We start from the raw sequence: 25,161 nt of genomic DNA, 5'->3' as shown, positions 1-25,161 counted from the left end.
CTGAAGCAGAAAATTGGAAAAAAAAAAAAAAAGCGGTCAAATTCCAATTTCATGTTCTGCATACACTCCAAAGTGATTAAGTGAAAATATGGTGAAGCCCTTTTCTATCATTCTTTCATCAACTTAGGAGGCTGAAGTGGGAGAAATCAAATCACCTAAGAAATTGCATACAAAAGGTAAAAAGGTTGAGTTCAACCTGTGCTAAATGTACAATAATTTCTTCTGAATAAACACAAAAAATCTACATTTGAAGTCGAAAATCGATTGACACAAATGAAGGTCAACAATGATGACAAAAGAAACTCAAATCTTTACTGTAATTGAAGGGGCTTAGCTGCGGTTCTGTGTTTTTGGTTAAATCCTTTAAATGGACATTCAATTAAAAGTCAATATAACAGCGGTGTTGCTCCCTCCACCTCCACAGCCTTCTCCCTCCACCTCCCCTTTACTATTTTGCCCCTTCCTCTATCTTTTTTTACTATTTTGCCCCTCAGTAAAATTTTATTTTTAAAATTATTGTTTTTTAATTTTACTCATTTATCACATATTTCACTGATAACCTACGTAGTTCCTTGTATGAGTAAAATATTTTTCTGCAAAACTTGGTGATCGTGAAAAGAATTATCAAGCAATCTTCCTCTTGTTCTCGGTGCAATACGTGGTGCAGTGCGTTTGTGGTGTAGTGTCCTTATCGTGGTTCCTCTCCAGGTACGTAGTCATAATCCTTCCAATAATCCTAAACCCTAAACCCTTCCCATAATGCTTCCAATAATCCTTTTAATATGCAAGCCTATAATCCTTCCCATGAGCCGCCAATAGTAAAATAAAAACGAAACGTAAAGGAACACTGCCTGGACGGATGACATCCTTCAACAGATGTCAACATCCGTTTAAGGCGAAACGGGTTTCGTTTTTATTTTATTTAGGATTTATTTTATTTACAGTAGTTTATATTTAACGTTTCGGCCTTTCGCGGACACTGTTGAAACGCGACAAGCACCAAGGCAGAAAGCACCGAAAACAAACCTGGACCACGCCGCACGCCACAGATCCGCTCCTCTCCCAGCTGAACGGCCTCCACCGCACCAAGGCACCAACGGCTCAACGGCTGCTCCACAAACGCTCTTCCGGAAAATGAAGAAGAAAGAAATGGAGAAATAGAAGTGAAAGGTTGATGAGGCTTGACGGAAGAGAAGAGAAAAAGCTTGACGGAAGATAGAAAGGTAAACGGAAATGGAAGAGAGGAAGAGGTGCAGAGGGAAGTAAATCAAAGGTTTTAAATAAATTAAAATATTAAAATAATAAAAGTAAAATCAAAGGATATAATTGGCATTTTAGAAAATTGGGGAGGTGGAGGAAAAGACGTGTGGGGGTGGAGGGAGTAACACCCTAACAGTAGTTTTTTAAAAAAAATTATGATTTGCTGAAATAGCTGCGGTTGTGTGTTTTTATGGTCTCATTAACACGGGAATCTTTCTGCCCTTTTTTAATATATAAAAATTGGATAGTAAGAAATTCGAAGTTGTTATTTTATTTTAGTTGAAGATATAGATGAACCCGTGACAAATCGACAAGTTCTTAAGGCTAACCCGTGATTATTTTGGATCTATTTCTGAACAGGTGCAGTTGATTAGAGACAATGGGTTAAATCCCAATAAAGTATCAAATATAAAATAATATTACTTTTATGATAATATAATTTATAATTTTTTTACGTTAATAACATTTAATATATATTATTTTAATTTAGATTCACACAATAATAATAGTAATATGTTTCTTGTACTTTTAAGAATTTTTAAATATTTTTTCATATATATATTATTAAAATAAATAAACGTATGCATCTAATATGCCTTCATAAGCTGAAGCAACAAAGTAGATGGCAGCGGGCACCCTTTATTTATGCACCTTCAAAATTTTGCAAAATGACTATTTTATTTTTTTCAGAACTGACTTTTGGATTACTGAAAATTATCTGGAACAAGTTTTTGAAATAGAAATTCTGAAATGTATATAATATCTTCGGAATGAGATTATTTGGAGCATCCCCACATGAAATGTATTCTGGAACAATGAAGAATATTTTAGTTTATTTTAGTTAGTGTGCAGAGCATTTAATAATTGTGGGGGTGCAGGAAGCAATATCCTCACCCGAAGCGCAAAACTCAAGCCCAATTTTATGAGTAATCTGCTCAGGCGGCTTCTTCCTATACTTTCGTATATTTCTTCCTGCACCTCCATAAAAACCAATTCCTTTTGAATTGTGCAATCTAAATTACGGAATCCAGAAACTAAATAACTTCTGGACTGTGCAGTCTAAAAACTAAATCCAGAAGTTATTTTTGACTTTCAAATTGCACAATTAAAAAATGGCGAGATCTTTATAAAAAATATTAACTTTTACAGCTCCAGGGATAAATATTTTAAACTGTATTTAATTATGTCAAAAACATTATCTAATAAGAAATTATGGACTAAATCTAAAATAGTTAAAAACTTATTTCAAATTATACATTTTAAATATAACTTAAAACTAACAGGCGCAACCGCAGTGACGAAATCCAAATGCAAATGAAATGAAGTGGCTTACATAGTGGAGGGATTACCACATTTCTGAAAAGATTAGCTGAACTCAATTCCCCTCAACTAAAACTTGTAATAAGAAAGGCCCAAAAATAACTATGACAATATGTCCTCTCAACTAAAACTTGTAATAAGAAACCATCTATACAATTAGTATCTCGCCTGCTTGCCTAAAACAGCAGTCATAACTCAAGATTTCACTGCCAGCGACGTATCTGTGGCCACATCAAATTCCCTCATTGTCCAGGATTACCTTTTTGTTGTGGAGGTGCAGAAGTGGGTGAAAAGGGGTCATAAATTTGGTCCGCAGAATATGGTAGCTTACCAGAAGCCATGAGGGTATTGTTGACAAACTTGTGATTCAGGGGCATTTGGATATCTGGCCGTGCCATCTGAACGGCGTAGCTTTGTCGGATAGGCATGCCTCTTTGGGCAACAGCACCGGTCAAGTTTGGCCTTTGCGGAGCAGGAATGAAGTTATTCATACCCATTTGTGGGACTGGAGATCTAGGTGCAGGTTGACCACCATATGGAAATGCAGTATGCCTTGGTGGAGGAATTGAGTTCGACATGGAACCTGATCTTCCCCCGAAGGAAATGGTTTGATCCACTTGAGCAGGGAATTGTGTCCTAGGAAAGTTTTGAAGAGGCTGATCAGGCACGCCAAACCCAAATGGCGGAGGCCGAGGACCAGAAGGTGGCTCCTGCGTAGCACCTGCTTGACTGTTTGGTCCAGAAACCACTTGACTGTAGTCTGCATTGGGGGGATGTGATCGAAAAGTAAAATTTCCAGATTTTGATGGCGCCAAGACAGATGGTTTTACATGGGTGTGAAAAGGAGCAATTCCAGAAGCAGAATTGGGTATTCCTGCTTGCTGAGGCAATGGAAAAGAGGGGGACATTCCTGACGAAGGAAATGAAACAGGTCCTGATAAATGGTTTACAGATGAATGTTTAGGTGCAGGTATTGATACAGACATAGGTCTCAAAGATGATAGTGGTCCGGGGGATATTCCTACTTGTGGAGGAAAGGAAGCAGATCGTGGTATCATTGACATATTTGACTGTGGTGGCATAAATGCAACTTCCGGTTGATGATGTAGAGAGCCAGGTCTTCCAGGTGGAGCCATTGACCCCATATTGCTGGGACCAATAGATGTTTTAACAGCGACAAGAGCTTCATTCTGTCCAGAAGGGGCCCCAAGATGGGTGATGGGCTGGTTAGGTATGGTCAGTGGTGATACACCAGATATGGGTAGAGGAAATGAAGACACTGATGTCTGCACTTGTCCTATTGGAGTTGATTGGCTTAAAGTAACAGGAAATGAATGTGAAGCATTTGTTGGAGTTGACAGATTCCGTACAGATATTATAGAAGCATTTCTTGGGGGCCCAACGTGACCCAAAGGACTCGCTTGAGACAAATGAGGATAGTGTAAAATCTGTCTTGGTGGTGGTGCTTGCACGGAAACATGTTGATTTGGAATAATTGGTTGAAATCCAGGTTGAGCACCAAAAGTAGGAACCGAATTTGACGTTTGTGATGAAAAATGGGGAGTTCTAGCAAGGCCTAATGGGTTTGGGTGGGCTACAGTGCCAGATGAAGCAAAAATGGGGGTATTAGAAGGAACCACTGAAAACCATGGTGTAGAGTATTGGAAGTTATCTTCATACTTTTGGGTAACAGCTGCTGGTTGCAGAACAGCCTGGTTTTCCAGAGAAACAGAATCTGCATGAGAAGGCTGGCCTTCTCGGTTTTGACACAGAATATCAGTGCTTTCCCTAGAAACTGATATAGAGGGTGTAGAGCCAGCGTCTAAATTCCCCTGAATAAAAGACAGCAATTATTACAAGGAACGAACAAAATTACATAAGGAATGACATCATTATAAAACTAGTAGTCATAAAATATATTATTCACATAACCATAAATCATACAAACTTGTGTCATTTGAAATGACAAAACTCACAGTTACAGAGGTAATCAGCAGTTCAATTATTGACATTGCTGCATCCACTTTTTCAAAACTATCAGCTGATATGTTAACACCAATCTCCTTGTAACTGGAATGGATATCAGTTCCAGGCTTAATTTCACCCTGAAAACATAGAGCAGTTAACGAATAGCAAACAGAAAACAAATGCAAACAATTACAGTTCTTTCCTCCCGAAATCAAGTTAAAATATTTCAGTTATATGTGCAGTGGATAATAGTCACATTACATTATCAACAAAGTGAAGGAACTTACTTTCTCTCCTGTCTCTGCTTTGGTTCCATGAATTTTTATCTTGGCACCAGTTTCCTGGTATATGCATATATCAGAGATCAATTAAAAAATGAAGAAATTAATTTCATGAACTAAATAAGTGTGTGTGTGTGTGTGTGTGTGTGTGTGTGTGTGTATACAGCTTAGTGACTGTAAAACACTAGTTGGAGATTAGATATCAACCCAAAGATCTTACCTTTTCTAGTTGTTTCTGATTATCACCTTCAGGTCCATATATTAGACCAACAAAATTGTACCCAGGATATTCTTGAACCTGTGTATGGTATTACATGTAAGACTTTTCATTGCATTATAGAGAACTTCAAGTTTAGTTAACTTAAAGATATTTTAATTTTGAAAAAGTCACAGATCATTCTTAACATTAAGTTTACAACTAAGAACTGCCAAACTTTGGTGTAAACAACATGAGCAGCAAAAACAGTTGACTCATTTTGCATAGTTACCCTACGTAGCAATCAGTATTGCGTATACTATTAATATATGGTAAACCAGGCTGGGGGGTGTTAGTGCCACAAAATTCTGAAGCTTAATTCATAGGTACATCTTGTACAACAAGTTATTTTTCAACTTTCTCTCAAAAGACTGAGGGCGAGCTTCTCAAACAACGTCAACCATCAGGAAATTAATCCAAGAAAATAAATGAGAAGACCGGTTTGGAAAAGAAAATCTAGAAATGAGTTGTCTGTTTCTGGTCAGTTAATTAACACTTTCCACATGCTCAGGTCAAACAAACGGACCTTCAAGTAAAACTCAGAAATAATATAAGGTCCTATCACCTAAAAATTGCCACAATCTTGCAACATTAAGAAATATTACAAGGCCCACAAAATGTCAACCATACTAGAGTTTTGACCAGACATGAAACTATTAAATATATCAATATTAGTGAATAGTAGAGGATTAGTGTCTACACAACGGTAATGATACTAGCTTGTGACCTACAAATCATGGGTTCAAATCCTAGAAAAATTCCTTGGTTGTAGGGATATGACCGAGTACATCTACACTCCCCAGACCATTTTAGGTCGCAAACTAGTGCACTGAATTGCCCTTCTTTTTTGTCAATGTTCATTGACAGTAAGGAAAAAGAACTGTACAAAACATGCTGGATGCATTCTGGTAGCAAAATGATCCATATATCCATAATCCAACCAAAATTAAATCCAATGCAATCAATTCATTTCAGTAAATATTAAATGGATTTTATGGACTGGGTAATTGTGATTAATGAATGGCAATTATTCATCCATTATTTTCTCAATCCATTGGAATATTAAATTATTGGAAGTTGGAATCATTTTAGAATCAATACTTACAGGCAAAGGAATGCTGGCTTCTTTTAACAATGGTTTAAAACCACGTGGAGGTTTGTAACTGGGATCTAATTTTAGTATTTCACCTGGAAATGATTAAGATCACGATTATGTTTGAATAAACAGTATGTAGTATGAATTAAAAAACAGTTGAGGAGGCATAAAAAGTATAGGTACTTCAAGAAAAACAAACCTATGGCTCCACGCTTTTCAAGTTCGAGCATTTCTGACTTCTTAGATCCATAAAACAACATCAGAAGTTGATTTAATAATAATAAATGCACAGCATTGAGAAAATAATAAGTGATAAAAATTAAAAAGGAATAGTGTCAATTGTCGTTAACCTTGTTGCCGTTCATTTGAGAGCCAGATTTAATTTTATCCGTGTTCTCAGCTCCCAATGGCAAGTTCTGAGTGTCCCCAACTTCCAGTTTTTCTGATTCCAACTGCTTTGTGATTTGATCCACTCGAATCTACAAATTGTGTGCAACAAAAGTATGAGTTGTGGATACCGCAGAAGCAAGAACCTGGGCAAATATTAGCAGAAGCACACACTATGCCACCCAACATGTAAGGAAATTTGAATAGCTTCTAGATATAAATCACATTCCCTGCCAAAGTCCAACAAAAATACCTCTTTACTAATGTCAATATCATGGTTTTCATTTAAGTAAATATTTGTCTAGTATCTCACAACATGCAGTATTGGGGATTTAAAACGGGCAAAGAAGCATTGTGAGGAGGGGAGCAAAGATTAAGGTCGCATCCAAAGCATGTGAAGAACATTGTAAAACTAAAATTTAAAAAAAAAAGGAATAGGGAGTAATAAAATAATAAACATTTTAACCAAAACTTATAAAGAAATGTAAATATGACCTTAAAATTGAATGCTTTAAAGGAAATGATAATGGAAGAATGAGAGAAAAAAATACATAGCAATATAAATGTTAGTGGAGTGTTGTTTGAAAGGATTCCAGGAAACACCTGCAAAGCTAGAGCCTTTCCCCTCCTGACAGTTGCATCCTGTGTAAGATCATGTCCCCATTTTGATTTCCTCTCAGTTTGTTTTGAACTTTCTTCATTGATGGCTCCAGTGACCCCGTGTTTTTTAGCCCCTCGGAAAATAGGGACCAGTGACCCGGACAATTTGTTTTTAGGGATGACAAATCCTGATTTGGCTGCAAATATAGAGAGCTTTTGGCCACTGGGGGTTGTTACTGATGAAGTTCCAGACATTTTATGAAGTTCAGGTGCAGAAGTTGAATCAATCTCTGCACTCATTCTCTTATCCAGTCACGTTGCAGACACACTGCTAACGTGATATAACTTCCGACGAGAAGATCGGAGTCAATCTGCAAATAACAAATTATTTTGTGAACAGCCATCAGTTCATAAAGAACTAGTTTCATTTTATAACTTAATTTGCGATAGAGTCAGATGAGCACTCATCCTATTAAATTTCTCACAGCTTGATTTTCAGTCACAATTTTGTGAATTGAGTTACCCTAGGCGCGTGTAGAACTAGATTCCTCCACTTTCTTACTAAAATGTCTAGGCTAGCATGACCGTAATTCCGTTTTGGCCTTCAGCAGTTACATAAATTGAATTAAGAAAAAGGTACGAGAATGCAGATTGCAGCATAAATTGCAACGAAGCGAAAGGAAATAAGAGGAATAATGAGAATTAACATAGTGAGAGAGAGAAAGAGCAATAGCAATGCACAAAGCAATTAAAAAACGAATGGGAACCTGTGGCTGTGGGATGAATCTGAAACCAGAATTAAATTGCCTTTGCCACTCTCCTCATAGTCGCGTCATGAGACAGAGATAACTCATTCCATCTTTTCTTTTCCTTTCTTCCAATTCGAGTTGAAGCGCTTCATTTATGTATTATTACAAAGAAAATCGAAACAATTGATCTGCAAAACCCTCTCCCTTTCCTCCGCGTTCCTCCACCACCGCTACCACTACCCTTATTTGGTATTCAAATTCTTGCATTATTATCACCCGGTTATAAAAAAACTTTACATCTTTATCGTATAACAGGTAGGACAGACGTGGGTTAATTTGATTGGAAAATTATTAATTTGGATTTTTTTTTAAAAAAGTTATATATAAGGTTAAGTTGTGTTAAATAGTAACAATTTTCTTGTAAATAAATCGTTATTAAATTAGATAATTTTTAATTTTTTTAAACTGAAGTCGGATTTTCAAAGCATAATTTTTGTGTTAATAATAAAATTGCAAAGATCAAATATCATTTTACTTAAAATTAACTATGTTTAGGTAAAATTACGTAAGAAAAATATAACTTTAATATATATATATATATATATATATATATATATATATAAAATCATCAATAAATACTACAACTTATTCAAAAGTTTCACTTCAAATAAAGTTGTACAGTCCATAAACAATTTCCATTTAAAATTTGCTATATGATGGTATTAAAAAGGATGAAGTCATATTTCATAAATACTACTTTTAATTTTATAAAATAGTCAGCATCTTATTCACGACTTCATTTTTTTTTAGTGATATAATATATATATATATATATATATATATATATATATATATATATATATATATATATATATATATATATATATATATATATATATATATATATATATATATAAACTTATGCAAGTCGTAGTATGAACATCCAAATTTCTTTTCTCTATCTTTATTTATTTTTTCTTTTATTTTAAAGTTTTATATATTTTCTTTTTTTCAAATATTTAGATAATTTAATTATTAAAATTAAATTTATACAATTTACTCGTTGAAACAATAATATATTTTTTTAAAATTTTAATATATTAATAAAATTATAAAAAAAATATCTTAAAATATAAAATATTGTTATAATTATTATTATTATTATTATATATATAATAATAATAATAAAATTATTTAATCATTTCAAAATAAAAAATATTTTTATATAAAACTAAAAAACCATGAATATTTTTACAAAAGTAAAAGAACTTAAAACATTATTTTTAATTTATTAATAAAATTATTAAAGAAATATAAAAATTAAAAATATATGATTGAATAAGAATTAAGATGACATAAAAAAATTTAAAAAATCAATAATCATATTATTAAGAAATTATTTTAATATAAAAAGATAATCTACAAAAAAAAAAGTAATATATTAAAATAACGACTTCCATACATTAAAATAAAGTTGACGACTTTTTTTATAAAATTAAAAGTATAGGTGTTAGAAAACATAAGACCCATGTGTGTGTTTCTGAAAATCAAGAAAACACAGTTGAGGTACTTATATCTAATTAAACTTTTGGCTACCATTGTTTATGGCGATAAAATTTGAGAAGAGGTGGGCAGCCTTCCATGTTTGCATTTTGGAAATAAGAAATCACGGGACCCTTGGCAAGCCAGACTTTTTCTATAAATAGAGCAAGTTTCCAAAACAAATAAAAACATAACTTACTCATTGCAAAAGGATAAAAGAACAAAGAAAGAAGAGAGTTTAACGAAGAATTCTAGCAAAGATATAGGAAAAGTTAACTCTTTTCTTTTTACATTATAATTGTATATTTTAGAATGAAAAATAAGAGTTATTTCTATTTTATGATAAGAGTAACACAAACGAGTTATTTCAATTTTTTTTGTCTCGGTACAGTGTCGTTCCAAAAAAAAATGACATTACTTGTCATAAAAAGTTAGGTCACAATCTTAATTAGTCAAAATCTTGACGCAAAAAGACTAATTAGTGAATTAGTTACTTACCTGTCAACTTTTTATATTTTACGTGTATATATATATATATATACATATATATACATATATATATATATATATGTATATATATATATGTATATATATATACATATATATATATATACATATATATATATACATATGTATATATACATATATATATATATATATGTATATATATATATATATATGTATATATACATATAAAGCATATTTAATTTTATAAATATTTTTTTCAATTTATGATGTTTGAAATAAGATAAACTAAAATAATTTTTATTTCTACATGTTAAATTAAATTATTATAATTAACAATTAAAACTTAATTTATAAATGTTCAATAATATTGTGTATTGTGTCATTTGAGTAATAATATAATAAAAAAATTATAAACTACTTTTTATTTAATTTTTTATATTTATTTTTAAAAATGAACTAGCATATTAGTCTGTCCTTAATTATTTTTGACAGTTTGATAGATTAAGGCCTTGTTCACTTGAATGGATTTGGGGGAGAATAATTCAGGAGATTTGAGAGGATTTGAAGATAAATTTTGTTATTGTTTATTTGAGTGAATTTGGAAGTAAGTGAGAATGATTTTGAAAGTAAAGTTTATGAGAATTAGTGTAGGATTTGATTGACGTGACCGATTAAAAAAATTTACTATTCTCAAATCCCCTCAATTACTCTCCCTCAAATCCACTCAAGTGAACAAGGCCTAAGAGATGGACTAGGACATTCTAATAATTTGAAATCACCAACTCAACTTGGCAGAATTTGATAAGTTGACATATTAGCATGTCAACTAAGATTCACTTTTTTAATGTCTTTCCTATTTGATTAGAGGGAGAGAGAAAGGGAAATGAGACTTTATTTTATAGTGAAGAAGAATACATTATGTCTAATACTTTTTTCTTAAGATTATTTTATTTTAACTAAATATTAAAGGTTTGATACAACGAATTATCATTTATTTGTCATTTTGTTATTCACTTTTAATTTTAAATTTATAATATTGTTTAATTTATAATACCTTATATAGACAGTTTAAATTTTTGTGAGATTATATAAAAGATTTTTTTTTTTTCAATCCAAGACTGATTATTCTTTTACGCTAACAATTGTATACATTATCTCACAACTACAACAAAATTGATGGTTTGTTAATATGGCGAAATGAAATGGTGGTTTGTGTTGTTAATTCACGTTTGGTTGTTATGCATGGAGAAAGTAAGATGTTGAAGAAAACAAGAAAAAGGAAGAAGAGGAGAAGAGCATGAATATGAATTTATTTCTCATGGTGGTCTACCAAGCAAATTCAATATTATAGAAGTTTGGAAGAAAACATAGAAAAGAAATAAAGTTTATTTGTGGAGGGAGATTAAGGACACTTTGGTTTTCCTTGCCTTGATTTCCAATTGTTGTAACAAGGACATTCTTGTTTGTTGCCAGAGGTTCCAGAGGGAACACATAAACATTTCTTACAACACATGTTACAGTAGAGAAGACACTCCGTTGGAATCCGAGTATTTGAACAACGATAGTTGCATGCACTCGCACATTCTGAAATAATTCACCGCTATAGTAATCACTTCCCACGTAACATGTATATTAATTTTAAAAAGTTTTACGAGATGAGTAAATACCTCTGGGTTTAAGAGACCCTTCGCCACCACCCTGAACAAATAAATTTATATAAATAAATAAAAGTGTGAATAAGATAGATATAAGGAAAAATATAGCAAGAGAGAAAAAGTGAATTACATAAACAAATTGAGTGAGGAAAGCCATGATAAATATGAGAAGAAGCACGGAGACGAATTTAGTCATAATGAGTGACTATGTCTTTAGAATAAAATAATGTTTGAGTTTGAATCTAAGTGAGTAAGAAATATTTCAGAAGTAAGGTTTATATAGATATCAACCTTCACTTTGCAATTAATTTCCAAAGATGTTATCCTCAACGTCTATTAAAATATAATTTTTATTATTAAATTATATAAAAATGATAGGTTTCTCTTTATAACAATATCAAACTTATCATTTCTTATTACTATACATTTCAAAATTATTTTATTTTAGGAATTCTCAATCAATAAAACATAAATGTAAGATGACTTTTTTAGGTATTATCATTTAATATATTTTATTTTTATCTTAAAATAACTGACTAACTTCATAATTTTTAACACTATTTTTATAATTATAAATATTTTAAATTACATTATTTCGCATTTTTTATTAATTATCTGTACAAATAAATAATAAAATTATATATATACTTTACTGTTTATATAAAAGAAACGCTGTTTTTTTTTTATTCACTCATTTGAACGAATAACTTTTTCTTTTAATTATAAGATGAAAGCAATTTGAAGTTACAATTCTTAAATCTGAATAATGAATAATTTATTTGTAGAATTTAAAGAACTTTTGATGTAAAAGATTAATTACATCCAATAATTAAATTAATTATATTTTAAATATGCAGGTTCATATTAGTGCTTTGACTTCTCAAATGCAATTAATTCAATTATGAATGTTTTTCTTATTTATTTAAATTTTGTTTAAATGAAAGTCCGTGTATATCAACTTTTAATTTAAATAATACATATGATTAATATTTTTAATTATTAATATCCAATCTGATTGTATATCCCATAATTTAATTAATTGTATTTTATATTTAAAATAAAATGGTAACGTTTTTATTTGTTTTTATATTATTTGTAACTTTACATAAAAGTTAGCTCAAATTATCTAATTAGTAGACTCAACATTATTTATTGTAAGTCAAAACTTAGCTGTCTCAAGTTGAATTAGTATGACAACATCTGAAAAAAACTTAATATCCATCTAACGTGGATTTAATTTAACTTGATTCAAAGTAAATTGATTTGGTCCGATGAACTCAATTCAACTTAACAAAAAATGAAGACTTTACTTAATCAATGAGATTGACTAAACTACACAATGAACCAAAAATAATTAATTTAATTATGAATGTGATTTAAATTGATTTCAATTTTATTTAATTGAAAATTTATATTTACTCTGAATTTAAATATAATAATATTAATAACCTTTAAATATACATACAAATTAACTAATATGTGTATTTACTATTAATCTAACCTTTAAATATACATATAAATTAACTAATATGTGTATTTACTATTAATCTAAACTGATTGTATATTTCATAATTAAATTAATTCAATTTAATAAAAATTCATTTATTAGTATTAACGTGCTTGTCAAATGCATTTAATTTAATTATGAATGTGGTTTTTATTGATTTAAAAGAAAGTTACTTATATTTACTTAGAGTTTACACACAACAATTAAAACGACAGTTAAATATATATATATATATATATATATATATATATATATATATATATATATATATATATATGGGGTTTGTTAACGCGCGTAAGTCTGTTGTTGAGTTGGTACATTTTAGCAATGTGTAACGAGTTTTAGTAGACAAAAATACACTTATATATCATGGATTCTAAGTTTTAAGCTTAATGGTATTTTAATAATTTCATTCTCAAAACTAAAAAAAAAAAAACAAGAAACTCTCAAACTCTTACTCACCTCCCTCGTTCCTGTCCATCATTTCTCTTTCATCTCTCTCACTCTATTGTAGCCCCAAGTGAAAAAGTCAGAAACATTCATTATTAAACAATTTGTCTTTGTGAAGAGTTGAGTCATTGACATATTCGCCTTCAAGCAAAAGTTCATTCAAGATCTCTTCAATTTCATCATCTTCACTAACCTCTCTAATTTCATCATATGCAGATGTTGAATCATCATCTCTCAAAAAAACCCTCTAGGTCAATTACCAATTATTTCATATGTCATTATGCTTGTGAAAATTAGATAAGACACAAATTATAAAATGAAAACTCATTATATAATCATTTATTTAAGAAATTGTTTAACCACGAGTGTCTCTGATTTTTTTCCAGGCCAATTACCAATTTCTTTGGATGTCTTTGGATGTCAGTATGCTTGTGAAAATTATATAAAATTAGATAAGACAAAAATTATAAAATGAAAAACTCATTATAAAATCTTTTTTTTTTAAGAAATTGTTTAACCGCGAGTGTTTTTTATTTTTTAAAGGTCAATTACCCATTCCTTCATATGTCATTATGCTTGTGAAAATTAGATAAAATTAGATAAGACAAAAATTATAAAACGAAAACTCATTATAAAATCATTTTTTGTAAGAAATTATTTAACCGCGAGTGTTTCTGATTTTTTTTTTCAGTTGGGGCTACGACAGAAAAAATGTTGGAATGAGAGAGATGAAAAAGAAAGGGTTGAGAGGAATGAGAGAGGTAAGTAAGGGTTTGGGGGTTTCTTTTTTTTTGCAGTTTAAGAATGAAAATTATTAAAATACCCTTAACCTTAAAACTTAGAATCCATGATATATAAGGGTATTTTTGTCCACTAAAACCCGGTACACATTGCTAAAATGTACCAACTGAAAAAGAGGCGTACGCGTGTGTGTATATATATATATATATATATATATATATATATATATATATATATATATATATATATAATCTTATTTTAAACTGATTTTAAAAAAATGCATTTATTAATATTTACAGATACTTGTCAAAATGCAATTAATTTAATTAAGAAAATGATTTTTACTGATTTAAATAAAAAATGTATTTATTAATATTACTGGTACTAGTAAAATGCAATTAATTTAATTATGAAAACGATTTTTATCAGTTTAAATTTTGTTTAAATGAAAGCCAGTTTACAATTAATATATATATATATATATTTATATTTATATATTTTTATATAAGAGTTTGCTTATACCGGATTTTAGTAGACAAAAATATGCTTATATATAATGGATTCTAAGTTTTAAGATTAAGGGTATTTTAATAATTTTTATTTTTAAAACTAAAAAAAAGAAACTCTCAAACCCTTACTCACCTCTCTCATTCTTCTCAACCCGAATTCTCTTTCATCTCTCTCACTCCAACCTTTTCTCCGTTATCCTACTGTAGCTCTAACTGAAAAAATCAGAAACATTTGTCGTTAAACAATTTGCCTTTGTAAAAAGTTGAGTCATTGACATATTCACCTTTAGACAAAAGTTCATTCAAGATCTTTTCAATTTCACCATCTTCACTAACCTCTCTAATTTCATCATGTGCATATGTTGAATCATCATCTCTAAAAATACCAATTCCTTGGAATGTCATTATGCTTGTGAAAATTAGATAAAATTATATACGACAAAAATTATAAAATTAAAACTTATTATAAAATAATTTTTTGTAAGAAATTGTTTGACTACTGTTTCTGATTTTTTACATGCCAATTACCAATTCATTTGATGTCATTATGCTTGTGAAAATTAGATAAAATTAGATAAGACAAAAATTATAAAATGAAAACTCATTATATAATCATTATAAGAAATTGTTTAACAACGAGTATTTCTGATTTTTTCCAGGTCAATTACCAATTCCTTTATGCTTGTGAAAATTGGATAAAATTAGATAAGACAAAAATTATAAAATGAAAACTCATTATAAAATCATTTTTTTGTAAGATTGTTTAACCGCTGGTGTTTCTGAATCTCCATATTCTTCCTCGCCCACACACAACAACCAGCGACACCGCAATTTGTTGCTCTTGCTCTGTTCGTTCATTTGTTTTACACTTTAATAACAAAATAATTGATGATGTTGATTTTTGATTGGAGAGTTGTGTTATATATTTTCCCATCTGATTATTATTAAATATTTTAGAATTTTGTTGTGTTACAAACTCCCCTTCTGCAGGCACACTATCATCCATAAACCAATATCAAAATCAAACCAAGGTTAGTCAATTAAAAATTAAGTCAAAAGAATGTAATGATAAATAAAACATTTAGCTTCACAAATCACAAAAACAAATTAGATAAGTGAGGAAGGTAGATTAGGGTAGACGAATGTTTCTTATTTTTTTTCAGTTGAAGCTACCATAGGATGACAGAGAAAATGTTGGAGTGAGAGATGAAAGAGAAAGGGTTGAGAGGAATGAGGGAGGTGAGCAAGGGCTTAGGGGTTTCTTTTTTTAGTTTTGAGAATGAAAATTATTAAAATACACTTAACCTTAAAACTTAGAATTCATAATATATAAGGGTATTTTTGTCTACTAAAATCCGGTACACATTACTAAAATGTATTAACCGAAAGCGTACGTTAGTAAACCTATATATATATATATATATATATATATATATATATATATATATATATATATATATATATATATATATATATATATATATATATATATATATATATATATATATATATATGGGGTTTGCTAACGCGCGTACGCCTGTTTTTCCAGTTGGTACATTTTAGCAATGTGTACCGGGTTTTAGTAGACAAAAAATATCCTTATATACATGGATTCTAAGTTTTAAGGTTAAGGGTATTTTAATAATTTTCATTCTCAAAACTAAAAAAAAAAAAAGAAACCCCCCAAACCCTTACTCACCTCTCTCATTCCTCTCAACCCTTTCTCTTTCATCTTTCTCACTCCAATCTTTTCTCACTCCAATCTTTTCTCTGTTAATTGAAAAAATCAGAAACACCCTACTATAACCCCAATTGAAAAAATCAGAAACACTTGTCGTTAAACAATCTTACAAAAAAATGATTTTATAATGAGTTTTGATCTTATAATTTTTGTCTTATCTAATTTTATCCAATTTTCACAAGCATAAAGGAATTGGTAATTGACCTGGAAAAAATCAGAAATACTTGTTGTTAAACAATTTCTTACAAAAAATGATTTTATAATGAGTTTTTATTTTATAATTTTTGTCTTATCTAATTTTCACAAACATCAAAGGAATTGGTAATTGGCCTGAAAAAAATCAGAAATACTCGTTGTTAAACAATTTCTTACAAAAAATGACTTTATAATGAGTTTTCATTTTATAATTTTTGTCGTATATAATTTTATCTAATTTTCACAAGCATAATGACATCTGAAAGAATTGGTAATTGGCTTGGAGGGTTTTTTTAGAGATGATGATTCAACATATGCAGATGATGAAATTAGAGAGATTGGTGAAGATGGTGAAATTGAAGAGATCTTGAATGAATCTTTGCCTGAAGGTGAATATGTCAATGACTCAACTCTTTACAAAGGCAAATTGTTTAAAGGCAAGTGTTTCTGATTTTTTCAATTCGAGCTACAGTAGGGATGACAGAGAAAATGTTGGGGTGAGAGAGATGGAAATGTTTAGGGGGTTTCTTTTTTTTTTTTTAAGTTTTGAGAATGAAAATTATTAAAATACCCTTAACCTTAAAACTTAGAATCCATACTATATAAGGGTATTTTTATCTACTAAAATCCGGTACACATTGCTAAAATGTACTAACTGAAAAACAGGCGTACGCGCGTTAGCAAACCCCTATATATATATATAATATTTATGTTTACAATTAATTTAAACTGATTTTGAAAATTTAATTGATCTAGTTTTTTTATTTTAAATTTAAATATAAGAGAGTTTAATCAAATATTTATTTGATATTTTTAATTTCGATTTCTTGCAAAAAGTAAATAATAACAAAATAAATTAAAGTTATATAGAATTGTAAAGTTATTTTTAAATATTAATTATTCTTTAAATCTATGTAATTTTATGAAATGCTATTAATTAAAGAAATTTAAATATATCGTTTATAAATTAATTACTTCATAATGAATCATTCGTGAATTTTAATTCGGAATCTTTTATTAAAATTAAATTATGAATACTTTTGTAATTTGCTATATTATCTAGATAATTTATTTATTTTATCATATTAACTGAATTTATTAAACTTTTTATTGTTTTTAATTTTATCAATCTCACTTTTTTCCATTCTTTCTTTTTTTCTTTTTAATTATCGTCACAATATTAGAACTAAAAAAAGTTTAATTTAATTTATATAAATCTTAAAAATATGTATTATTTGTTTTGAATAAATATAAAGTGCTAAAGTAAAAGGCAATGTCTTGACAAAATAATTACAAAAGAATTTAAATGTTAAATGACATTTGTTTTTTCTGAATTCAAATGAAATTGTATAGATCGAATCATATATAGCATAATCAAATTATAAAATTATACGTGACAATAATTAAACATATATTTAAATTTTAATTAAGTTTTAAAATAAAAATTAAGAGAAAATGTTATTATAACACAAAATTATATTAAAATAAAATACAAATCTATAAATTGATATAAATGATTAAAATATATAGTTTAAAAAAATTTGAAAAAATATTTTTGATTTCTAAACATTAGCGAAGGAGAAAAACTCATAAAAATTTTATTGTTAGAAAAACGAGAATATAAAATAATAAAAACACGAAAAATCGAAATGAGTTATGTATAGTAAACTTTCTACTCATTTTGACAAAACTAGGCTTAATAGTAAAAGTTCAAAAGTAACTCGATTATACGTATTAATTGATTCTTTAATATAATTATAATTATAACTTTTATTAAAATCAATAAATAATTAAAATTAAAATAGTAGATAAAATTAAATTTTAATATTTTCTAAAATAATTTTTTTAAAATTATACTTTTGTTATTTATTGAAAATTTGTAATATTTTTATTACTGAGAACGAAAATGATACTCAAATGTTACTAGATACATTAATCATTTATAAGGATATTTAGTGTCAAGTGCGTGTGGTAGAAGTTACTATAGTCATTTTCTATTCTGATTGCTATTAGGTTTTATTATCTTTCAAAAGTTTCACAAAAATCAATATCTTTTGATGGAAGATAACTTTAGCTGCCAACTTATACATGCATAAAAGAAAAAAATTATAAACAACATTTACATGTTCTAACAATAATTTTGACATAAAAATATTTATAGGTATAAAACAAAACATAAACTTGACTCACATAAAAAAGTTAGGTGATATATGCCATGACAAAAAGGAGAAGAAAGGTGCATATAAGTAATTTGGAGAAGTTATATAGGAACATACACTTACTAATTCAATTTGATAGTTATAAATTTAGTTGCTATCAAATCCAAGTCTTGTTCGTCAAATACGGATTTGGAGTACCTCTTAAAGATCTTGTAATGTCAAAATTATATCCGTTCAAATTGTAAGAGTAATAAATGTGTAACTTATCTCTTTACTTTGAAATATTATTTATATAGACTTTGTGATGAACTTTTGATTAAGGTTGGTCTAATTATGATCCAAGTATAAATAGCCCTTTTAGCTTTTAAATAGGATGATTTCGTAGTTAATATGCTTCAGCTTAACTATTTGATCTCTATGTATTTCAACCAACCAATCTAGTTCACTTAACAATTACTTGACTATTCCTTTAATAATTGGCCTAACACATGGGAAAGTTATACATTTTGTAAGATTTTTTTTTGTCTCTATCATATTCACATTAGTATTTTACTATCTATCATATTCACATTTAAGTCAAATTAATTGATAATTAAATAGATATTTAATACTTTACCGCAATATACTTCTTTATTTTTTTCATCTCATAATGTTTCAAGGAATACTTTTATCAATTTTATACTAAATTAAATTTGAACCACAATTAATGTGTATATTCAATTTAAATTAAATTTAATTGTATTTTAAATTTCTTATAAATTTATAAACAGTTATTAATAAAATAATTTTTTTATGATTTATATTTTATAATTGAGTTTCTGCTATTAAATTTTTTATTAACTATATGATATCTTGTTAAGTGGTTGAGGTGATTATCACTGTATCATGTAATATGATCGAGATATTGTAACATCTTATTTTATTATTTTAAAGTTTGATTTTTTTTAATTTTATAATTTTATAAAAATAAAAATAGAAAAGAAGTATTTAGTGGTTCTTATTAATAAACAGTTAATGTTTTATCCATTAATTAAATATATTTTAACATTTTTATTTAATTTTAAATCAATTATAATATATATATATATATATATATATATATATATATATATATATTAATTCACAATATTCAATTTAAATACTATTTTATTATCTTTCAAAAGTTTTACAAAAATATATATCTTTTGTGAAGATAACCTTAGCCACCAACTTGTATATGCATAAGAGAGAACATTATAAACAACACTTACATGTTGTAACAATAATTTTGACATAAAAATATTTATAGATATAAAACAAAACAGATAAACATGACTCACATAAAAAAGTTGGATGACATATACTATGACAAAGAAAAAAAGCAAGGCGCATACAAGTTTAAGTGATTTGAAGGCTATGGAAGTGGATGAGTTATATAAGAACATATGCTTACTAATTCAATTTGATAGTTATACATTTATTCGCTACCAATCAAAGTCTTTTTGTCAAATATCGATTGGAAGTACCTTTCAAAGGTCTTCTGATGTCAAAATCAAATCGGTTCAAATTGTAAGCATAATAAATGTGTAATTAGTTCCTAACACATCTCTTTACCTTGAAACAATATTTGTAGATTTTGTGATGATTTTTTTTTATTAAAGTTAGTCTAATTATGATCCAAATATAACTAGTTGTGATTAGCTTTTAAATAGGATGATTTTGTAATTAATATACTCAAGCTTAACTATTTGATCTCTACAATATTTCAACCAATCAATCTAGTTCACCCAATAAATATTTGACGATTTGTTTAATAATTGACCTAATGGATATACAGTAAAGTTATACATTTTGTGCGTTTTTGTTTTTTTTTCTTTTTTGTCTCTATCATATTCATATTAGTATTTCATATTCACATTTAAGTCAAATTAATTAATAATTAAGTAAATATTTAATACTTTACCTTAATATAATTGTATTTTAAATTTCTTTTAATTTATAAACCGTTATTAATAAAATATTTTTTTATGAATTATATTCAATGAATTTATATTTTATGATTGAGTTTCTCTATTAAATTTTTTATTAACATATCGTTGTTAAGTGGTTTACGTGATTATCACTATATCATGTAATATGATCGAGATATTGTCACATCTTGTTTTATTTTATTTTAAAAATTGATTTTTTTTATAATTTTATAATTTATAAAAATAAAATTGGAGAAAAAAGTATTTAGTGGTTCTTATGTATAAACAATTAATGTTTTATCTATTAATTAAATATATCTTAACATTTTTATTTAATTTTACATCAATTATAATATATATATATATATATATATATATATATATTGTATTATTTAAAATTATTATTTATGAAAACTGTATTTAAAAATTAATTTCAAATCTACTTATCATAAAAGTAAAAGAAGTATACACGGCAATATTTACATATGTATTTAGAAGAAAATGGGTTAAATTTACTAAAACACTATTTTATATGTAAATAATCAATAACTATTTGTCATCTATAACTTTGACGTTAAATTTATATTATTTAATTTAAAATAGTATATATTAGTTTGACGTTATACAAAATCATTCTTTAATTTTGCTAACCGTACACTAATTTTTGTGATTTGCTTAAATATATATTAGTTTGACATTTTGTAACATTAAACTGCTCTTCAATAGCTAAAAAAACCAAGTAATATATGTCTCTTAGATGAATTGTTAAATTGTTAAAAACACGAGCTTTGTATAATTTGTCACAATCAAACGTGTATTATGTGGTATCAATCTATTATTTTTTAATGGAATATTACATAAACGAATTAAAAGAAGATGAGTATGAAATCACAAAAACAGTTCAGAAAGAACAAAAAAATTATTGGTGGAGAAGAATGTTATATTGAAATTGAATTAGGGACACTTAGGTGTTCCATTATTGGTTTTCCAGTTGTTATAACATGGACATTCTTCTTTATTACCGTAGGTTCCAGATGGAACACATAAACATTTATCACAACACAAGTTACAATAATAGAGACACGCCTTCTTAACTCGAGTCGCTGAACAACGATAGTCGCATTTCGTCGGACATTCTGAAATCATTCATATAACACATTTCAATTCATAGTATTAAATTTAATACTAATTATTATCTTTTGAAAACTTCACGAAAATAAATACCTTCTGGTTTAAGAGATCCTTCACCACCACCCTATACATGTACAAAATAAAACAAATTTATAAGTAATACATTCATTTGTTATACCAATAATCTTAAAAAAGCTAATATCATAGGTATAAAAAGAAATAGAGAAACATGACTCACATAAACGAGTTCATTGACAAAAGTCATGACAAAAAAAAGAAAAAAGACACACACAAATTTAGTCATTACGCTTAATGGCTTGTCTGAAACAAAATTTAAGTGAGTTAAAAGATATGGAAATGGAAGACTTATATAGTCACAAATCCTCTCTAATTCAAATTGATATTTATGTTTTTTTTTACGTTTTTTTTGTGTTAATTTATGTATTTTTGTCTCTATCGAATTCACATTAATCTATTATTGCCATCTCTTTTAAGTCAAACTAATAATTAATTAATAATTAATAAATAATGAAGTAGATATTTAATGCTTTACTTTTTTTATTAAAGAATTATACTCTTTATTTCGTGTCATATTTGCAACTTTTAATCCAAGTCAATGATATTATAATACAAGGAGTTAATTAATTTTGGCCTATTACATCTGTTAAGCAATCAAGGTATAATTAAACTATGTAGGAAGTGCGAAACATGTTACATCTTATGAATAACCGATGCAGAATATGACCACTTCAAATCGCAATGTGTCGGTCAATGAGGCACACCTACGAGCAATTGAGTGGTGGAAAGTTGTAACGCAGTGCCGGTGGGTCGTGGGTCGGAGAGTTGTGCTAAATTCGAAGAAGATAAATGGCGTAGAGAACAACAAGAATGATAGAGAATGCCATAAAGAAGAAAGAAAATTGAAGATGGAGCATTGCAGTGGCATTGTGGATCAAAAGATGTGTAATTTGTTAATATAAAATTATAAAATTCTAAGCAATCGTTCGTGTGTCATTTCACAAGTTTAATAGAAAAACAAACCCCCATAATTTACAAATTTTGTGTTAACTATATCAACCTCTACCAAAATCATCTATATATCTTATGCACCTAAATTTATTTTCATTATTATTATTATGTTTTAATATGAACTTAATATAACTGAAATAAATGTCATAAATCAATATCATAATAGAATTTGTACTAATTTTTTTAATATAAATTTTCATAATTGATAATGTAATAAACCACCTTACGTTCAAGTTAGGAGAAAGGAGGTACAATTTTTTAATTTTGGGTTAATTTTTTTCATATCTTAGATACAATTTTCCCTCTGTTACTTAATTATGTTATTTGCATGGTGTCAAGTTATAATTACTTATGTCTTGTATGAATTTACTTATATAATTACAATGTTGTTTTTTTCATTGATAACTTAGTGAATCTAGTCCAAGTATAAGCTTACAATTTTTTTTCTTCAATAAAGTACATGTAACCAAAGTTGGGTATTGTAAATATAAGTTTTTTGAAATTATAAAAGAATGACTCGAGAAGAAATTGGTTTTGAATTTAGGAATAATAAACTATTCAATTTTGAACTCTTCGTACGAGGCTGCATATAAAGAGAAAAACTACTTTTCTTTTTCCGCAATAAGAGACATTCACCTTTTCTTAAAATTCGAGCGAGTATGAAAATGGTGCAGAAATAAGACAGGTGTTGGGGTTAAATCTAGCACTAAGCATGAGATCCAAAAGGCTTGAATGTATGTCCAACAATTCAGATGCAATTGGGTAGGAACGAGGTTCAATTCAAGTAGCACGCCCATTTGAAACTCATCCAATATATCTTCACAAGCAAATTGTTGAACAGACATGTATACATGTAAAAGAAGTCTGACGAGGAACCCTCTTTATCATGGCATACACATTTGTTCCCTTTGCAAATTTTCAAGTTAATGGCACTGTCATTAATGCCTTCACTAAGAACGTATTATCGTTTAGTCCAATCGAACCTATCTATATTCTAACAAAAACGAGTCATGTAGTCATGAACCTCATAAAGTACCTCGTCCTAACTCAGGACAACTGAAAGGTTCAACTCATCCTCTTCATTCGAAAAATCGACCTCAATTTCTGTAGTTGAATCCTCATCACTTGCATACAAATATCAAACCATAAATCAACCCTCTCAATACCAAATCTATCATACTTTGTCACATCAATCAATAAAACCAAAACCATATAATATGTTTATTGAATTGTCCAACCTTGAATCAGTTTTGCATGCCTTCAATTTACCAACCACAATCACAATTAATTCTCATATATTTGTGTAACCATACATATCTAAAAATTCCTATCAATATAAATATGTTTTTAACTACACATTAAAATATATTAATGATTAACTTCCATTGTCTCAAAGAGGTAGACTATCACAACTCTATCCATTTTTACAATCTCACAAAGGGTCGATTCAACAATTAAGACATAATTTTAGGAGTTGATATCAATATGGACAATTGCTCAATTTAGAATCTTCTCATTCAATCTCTATGTCAAGCCACAATTCATTATATTCACAAACACATAATACAACACTCATTCACCACAAATCATCATCTATACAACAACTGATGCAAATTCAACTATAATTTATACATCAAATTTGTCACATCATCCACGTGCAATGTAAATTTCAACATATAGCCAATAATAATAACAACAAACTAACTTGTCTTACTTGTGAAAAAATGCTCAAACAACTTATAGATAACCAAAACAACTATAGTGTCACATGATACTTTATTTGTACATAGAAATATCACAAAGACGATAAGACATACCGTTATGATCACTAATCAACAGAGATACGTATAAAAGATTAAAAAGATGCATGCAAGCAGAAGAAGACGCACATGTAACAAAAAGAAATAGACCAAAAAAAGAGATGGAACTCAACTTACTAAACTGAGAAATTGATTGGTCCAAATTGAAGAATTCGTCGCAAGAATAAATCATAAAGCAAAAAATGAGAAAAAGATAATAGAAGTTATATAACTCTAAAAAAGTGGTTGCAAGAGATATTGTGCGTTTTAAAATAATGAAGTTTGTTTTTAACAAAACTATTTATACTTATCATTTTAATATTAAAATAATCGAATTTTGTTATTTTTAAACCACTATTAATTCTAAAA

General features: G+C 28.2%; 3 protein-coding genes across 5 annotated transcripts; all 3 read right to left on the bottom strand.

Annotated features, from left to right (window-relative positions):
• Positions 1 to 2,484: 2,484 nt before the first annotated feature.
• Positions 2,485 to 8,183, bottom strand: LOC108320762 (uncharacterized). Of its 3 annotated transcripts, XM_017552278.2 has the most exons (10): positions 7,936 to 8,183; positions 7,654 to 7,770; positions 7,172 to 7,539; positions 6,532 to 6,660; positions 6,381 to 6,420; positions 6,191 to 6,273; positions 5,050 to 5,127; positions 4,836 to 4,889; positions 4,557 to 4,685; positions 2,485 to 4,412 (listed from the first exon to the last, which is right to left on the bottom strand). In XM_017552278.2, the coding sequence occupies exons 3-10, from the start codon at positions 7,466 to 7,468 to the stop codon at positions 2,823 to 2,825; spliced, it is 2,400 nt and encodes a 799-aa protein (XP_017407767.1). In that variant the 5' UTR covers positions 7,469 to 7,539; positions 7,654 to 7,770; positions 7,936 to 8,183; the 3' UTR covers positions 2,485 to 2,822. The 3 variants fall into 3 exon arrangements, with proteins under 3 accessions (XP_017407767.1, XP_017407766.1, XP_017407768.1); XM_017552277.2 differs by lacking the exon at positions 7,654 to 7,770; XM_017552279.2 differs by lacking the exon at positions 7,654 to 7,770 and having other exon boundaries at positions 6,381 to 6,417.
• A 3,056-nt stretch (positions 8,184 to 11,239) lies between these two features.
• Positions 11,240 to 11,811, bottom strand: LOC108320761 (gibberellin-regulated protein 12-like). The gene is made up of 3 exons (XM_017552275.1): positions 11,713 to 11,811; positions 11,595 to 11,625; positions 11,240 to 11,511 (listed from the first exon to the last, which is right to left on the bottom strand). Exons 1-3 carry the CDS (start codon positions 11,776 to 11,778, stop codon positions 11,330 to 11,332), a joined length of 279 nt encoding a protein of 92 aa, XP_017407764.1. The 5' UTR covers positions 11,779 to 11,811; the 3' UTR covers positions 11,240 to 11,329.
• Positions 11,812 to 21,752: 9,941 nt separating this feature from the next.
• On the bottom strand, positions 21,753 to 22,292 carry LOC108320760 (gibberellin-regulated protein 12-like). The gene is made up of 3 exons (XM_017552274.1): positions 22,203 to 22,292; positions 22,058 to 22,088; positions 21,753 to 21,969 (listed from the first exon to the last, which is right to left on the bottom strand). The coding sequence occupies exons 1-3, from the start codon at positions 22,266 to 22,268 to the stop codon at positions 21,788 to 21,790; spliced, it is 279 nt and encodes a 92-aa protein (XP_017407763.1). The 5' UTR covers positions 22,269 to 22,292; the 3' UTR covers positions 21,753 to 21,787.
• Between the last annotated feature and the right edge of the window lie 2,869 nt (positions 22,293 to 25,161).

Source organism: Vigna angularis, chromosome 2, assembly GCF_016808095.1.
Source record: "Vigna angularis cultivar LongXiaoDou No.4 chromosome 2, ASM1680809v1, whole genome shotgun sequence".
NCBI classification, from domain to species: Eukaryota; Viridiplantae; Streptophyta; class Magnoliopsida; order Fabales; family Fabaceae; genus Vigna; species Vigna angularis.
This window is presented reverse-complemented; position numbering and strand designations above follow the sequence as displayed.

What these genes read in the sequence shown, in the direction of transcription:
- LOC108320762 (XM_017552278.2), bottom strand. Translation starts at nt 7,468, where the DNA reads ATGAGTGCAGAGATTGATTCAACTTCTGCACCTGAACTTCATAAAATG. An exon ending in TGAAAAGCGTGGAGCCATAG is followed by an intron (nt 6,274 to 6,380) that starts GTTTGTTTTTCT and finishes AATCATTTCCAG; the next exon opens with GTGAAATACTAAAATTAGAT. An exon ending in ATCAGAAACAACTAGAAAAG is followed by an intron (nt 4,890 to 5,049) that starts GTAAGATCTTTG and finishes TGCATATACCAG; the next exon opens with GAAACTGGTGCCAAGATAAA.
- LOC108320761 (XM_017552275.1), bottom strand. Translation starts at nt 11,778, where the DNA reads ATGACTAAATTCGTCTCCGTGCTTCTTCTCATATTTATCATGGCTTTC. An exon ending in TCCTCACTCAATTTGTTTAT is followed by an intron (nt 11,626 to 11,712) that starts GTAATTCACTTT and finishes TTATTTGTTCAG; the next exon opens with GGTGGTGGCGAAGGGTCTCT. An exon ending in AGGGTCTCTTAAACCCAGAG is followed by an intron (nt 11,512 to 11,594) that starts GTATTTACTCAT and finishes GAATTATTTCAG; the next exon opens with AATGTGCGAGTGCATGCAAC.
- LOC108320760 (XM_017552274.1), bottom strand. Translation starts at nt 22,268, where the DNA reads ATGACTAAATTTGTGTGTGTCTTTTTTCTTTTTTTTGTCATGACTTTT. An exon ending in TTGTCAATGAACTCGTTTAT is followed by an intron (nt 22,089 to 22,202) that starts GTGAGTCATGTT and finishes GTACATGTATAG; the next exon opens with GGTGGTGGTGAAGGATCTCT. An exon ending in AGGATCTCTTAAACCAGAAG is followed by an intron (nt 21,970 to 22,057) that starts GTATTTATTTTC and finishes GAATGATTTCAG; the next exon opens with AATGTCCGACGAAATGCGAC.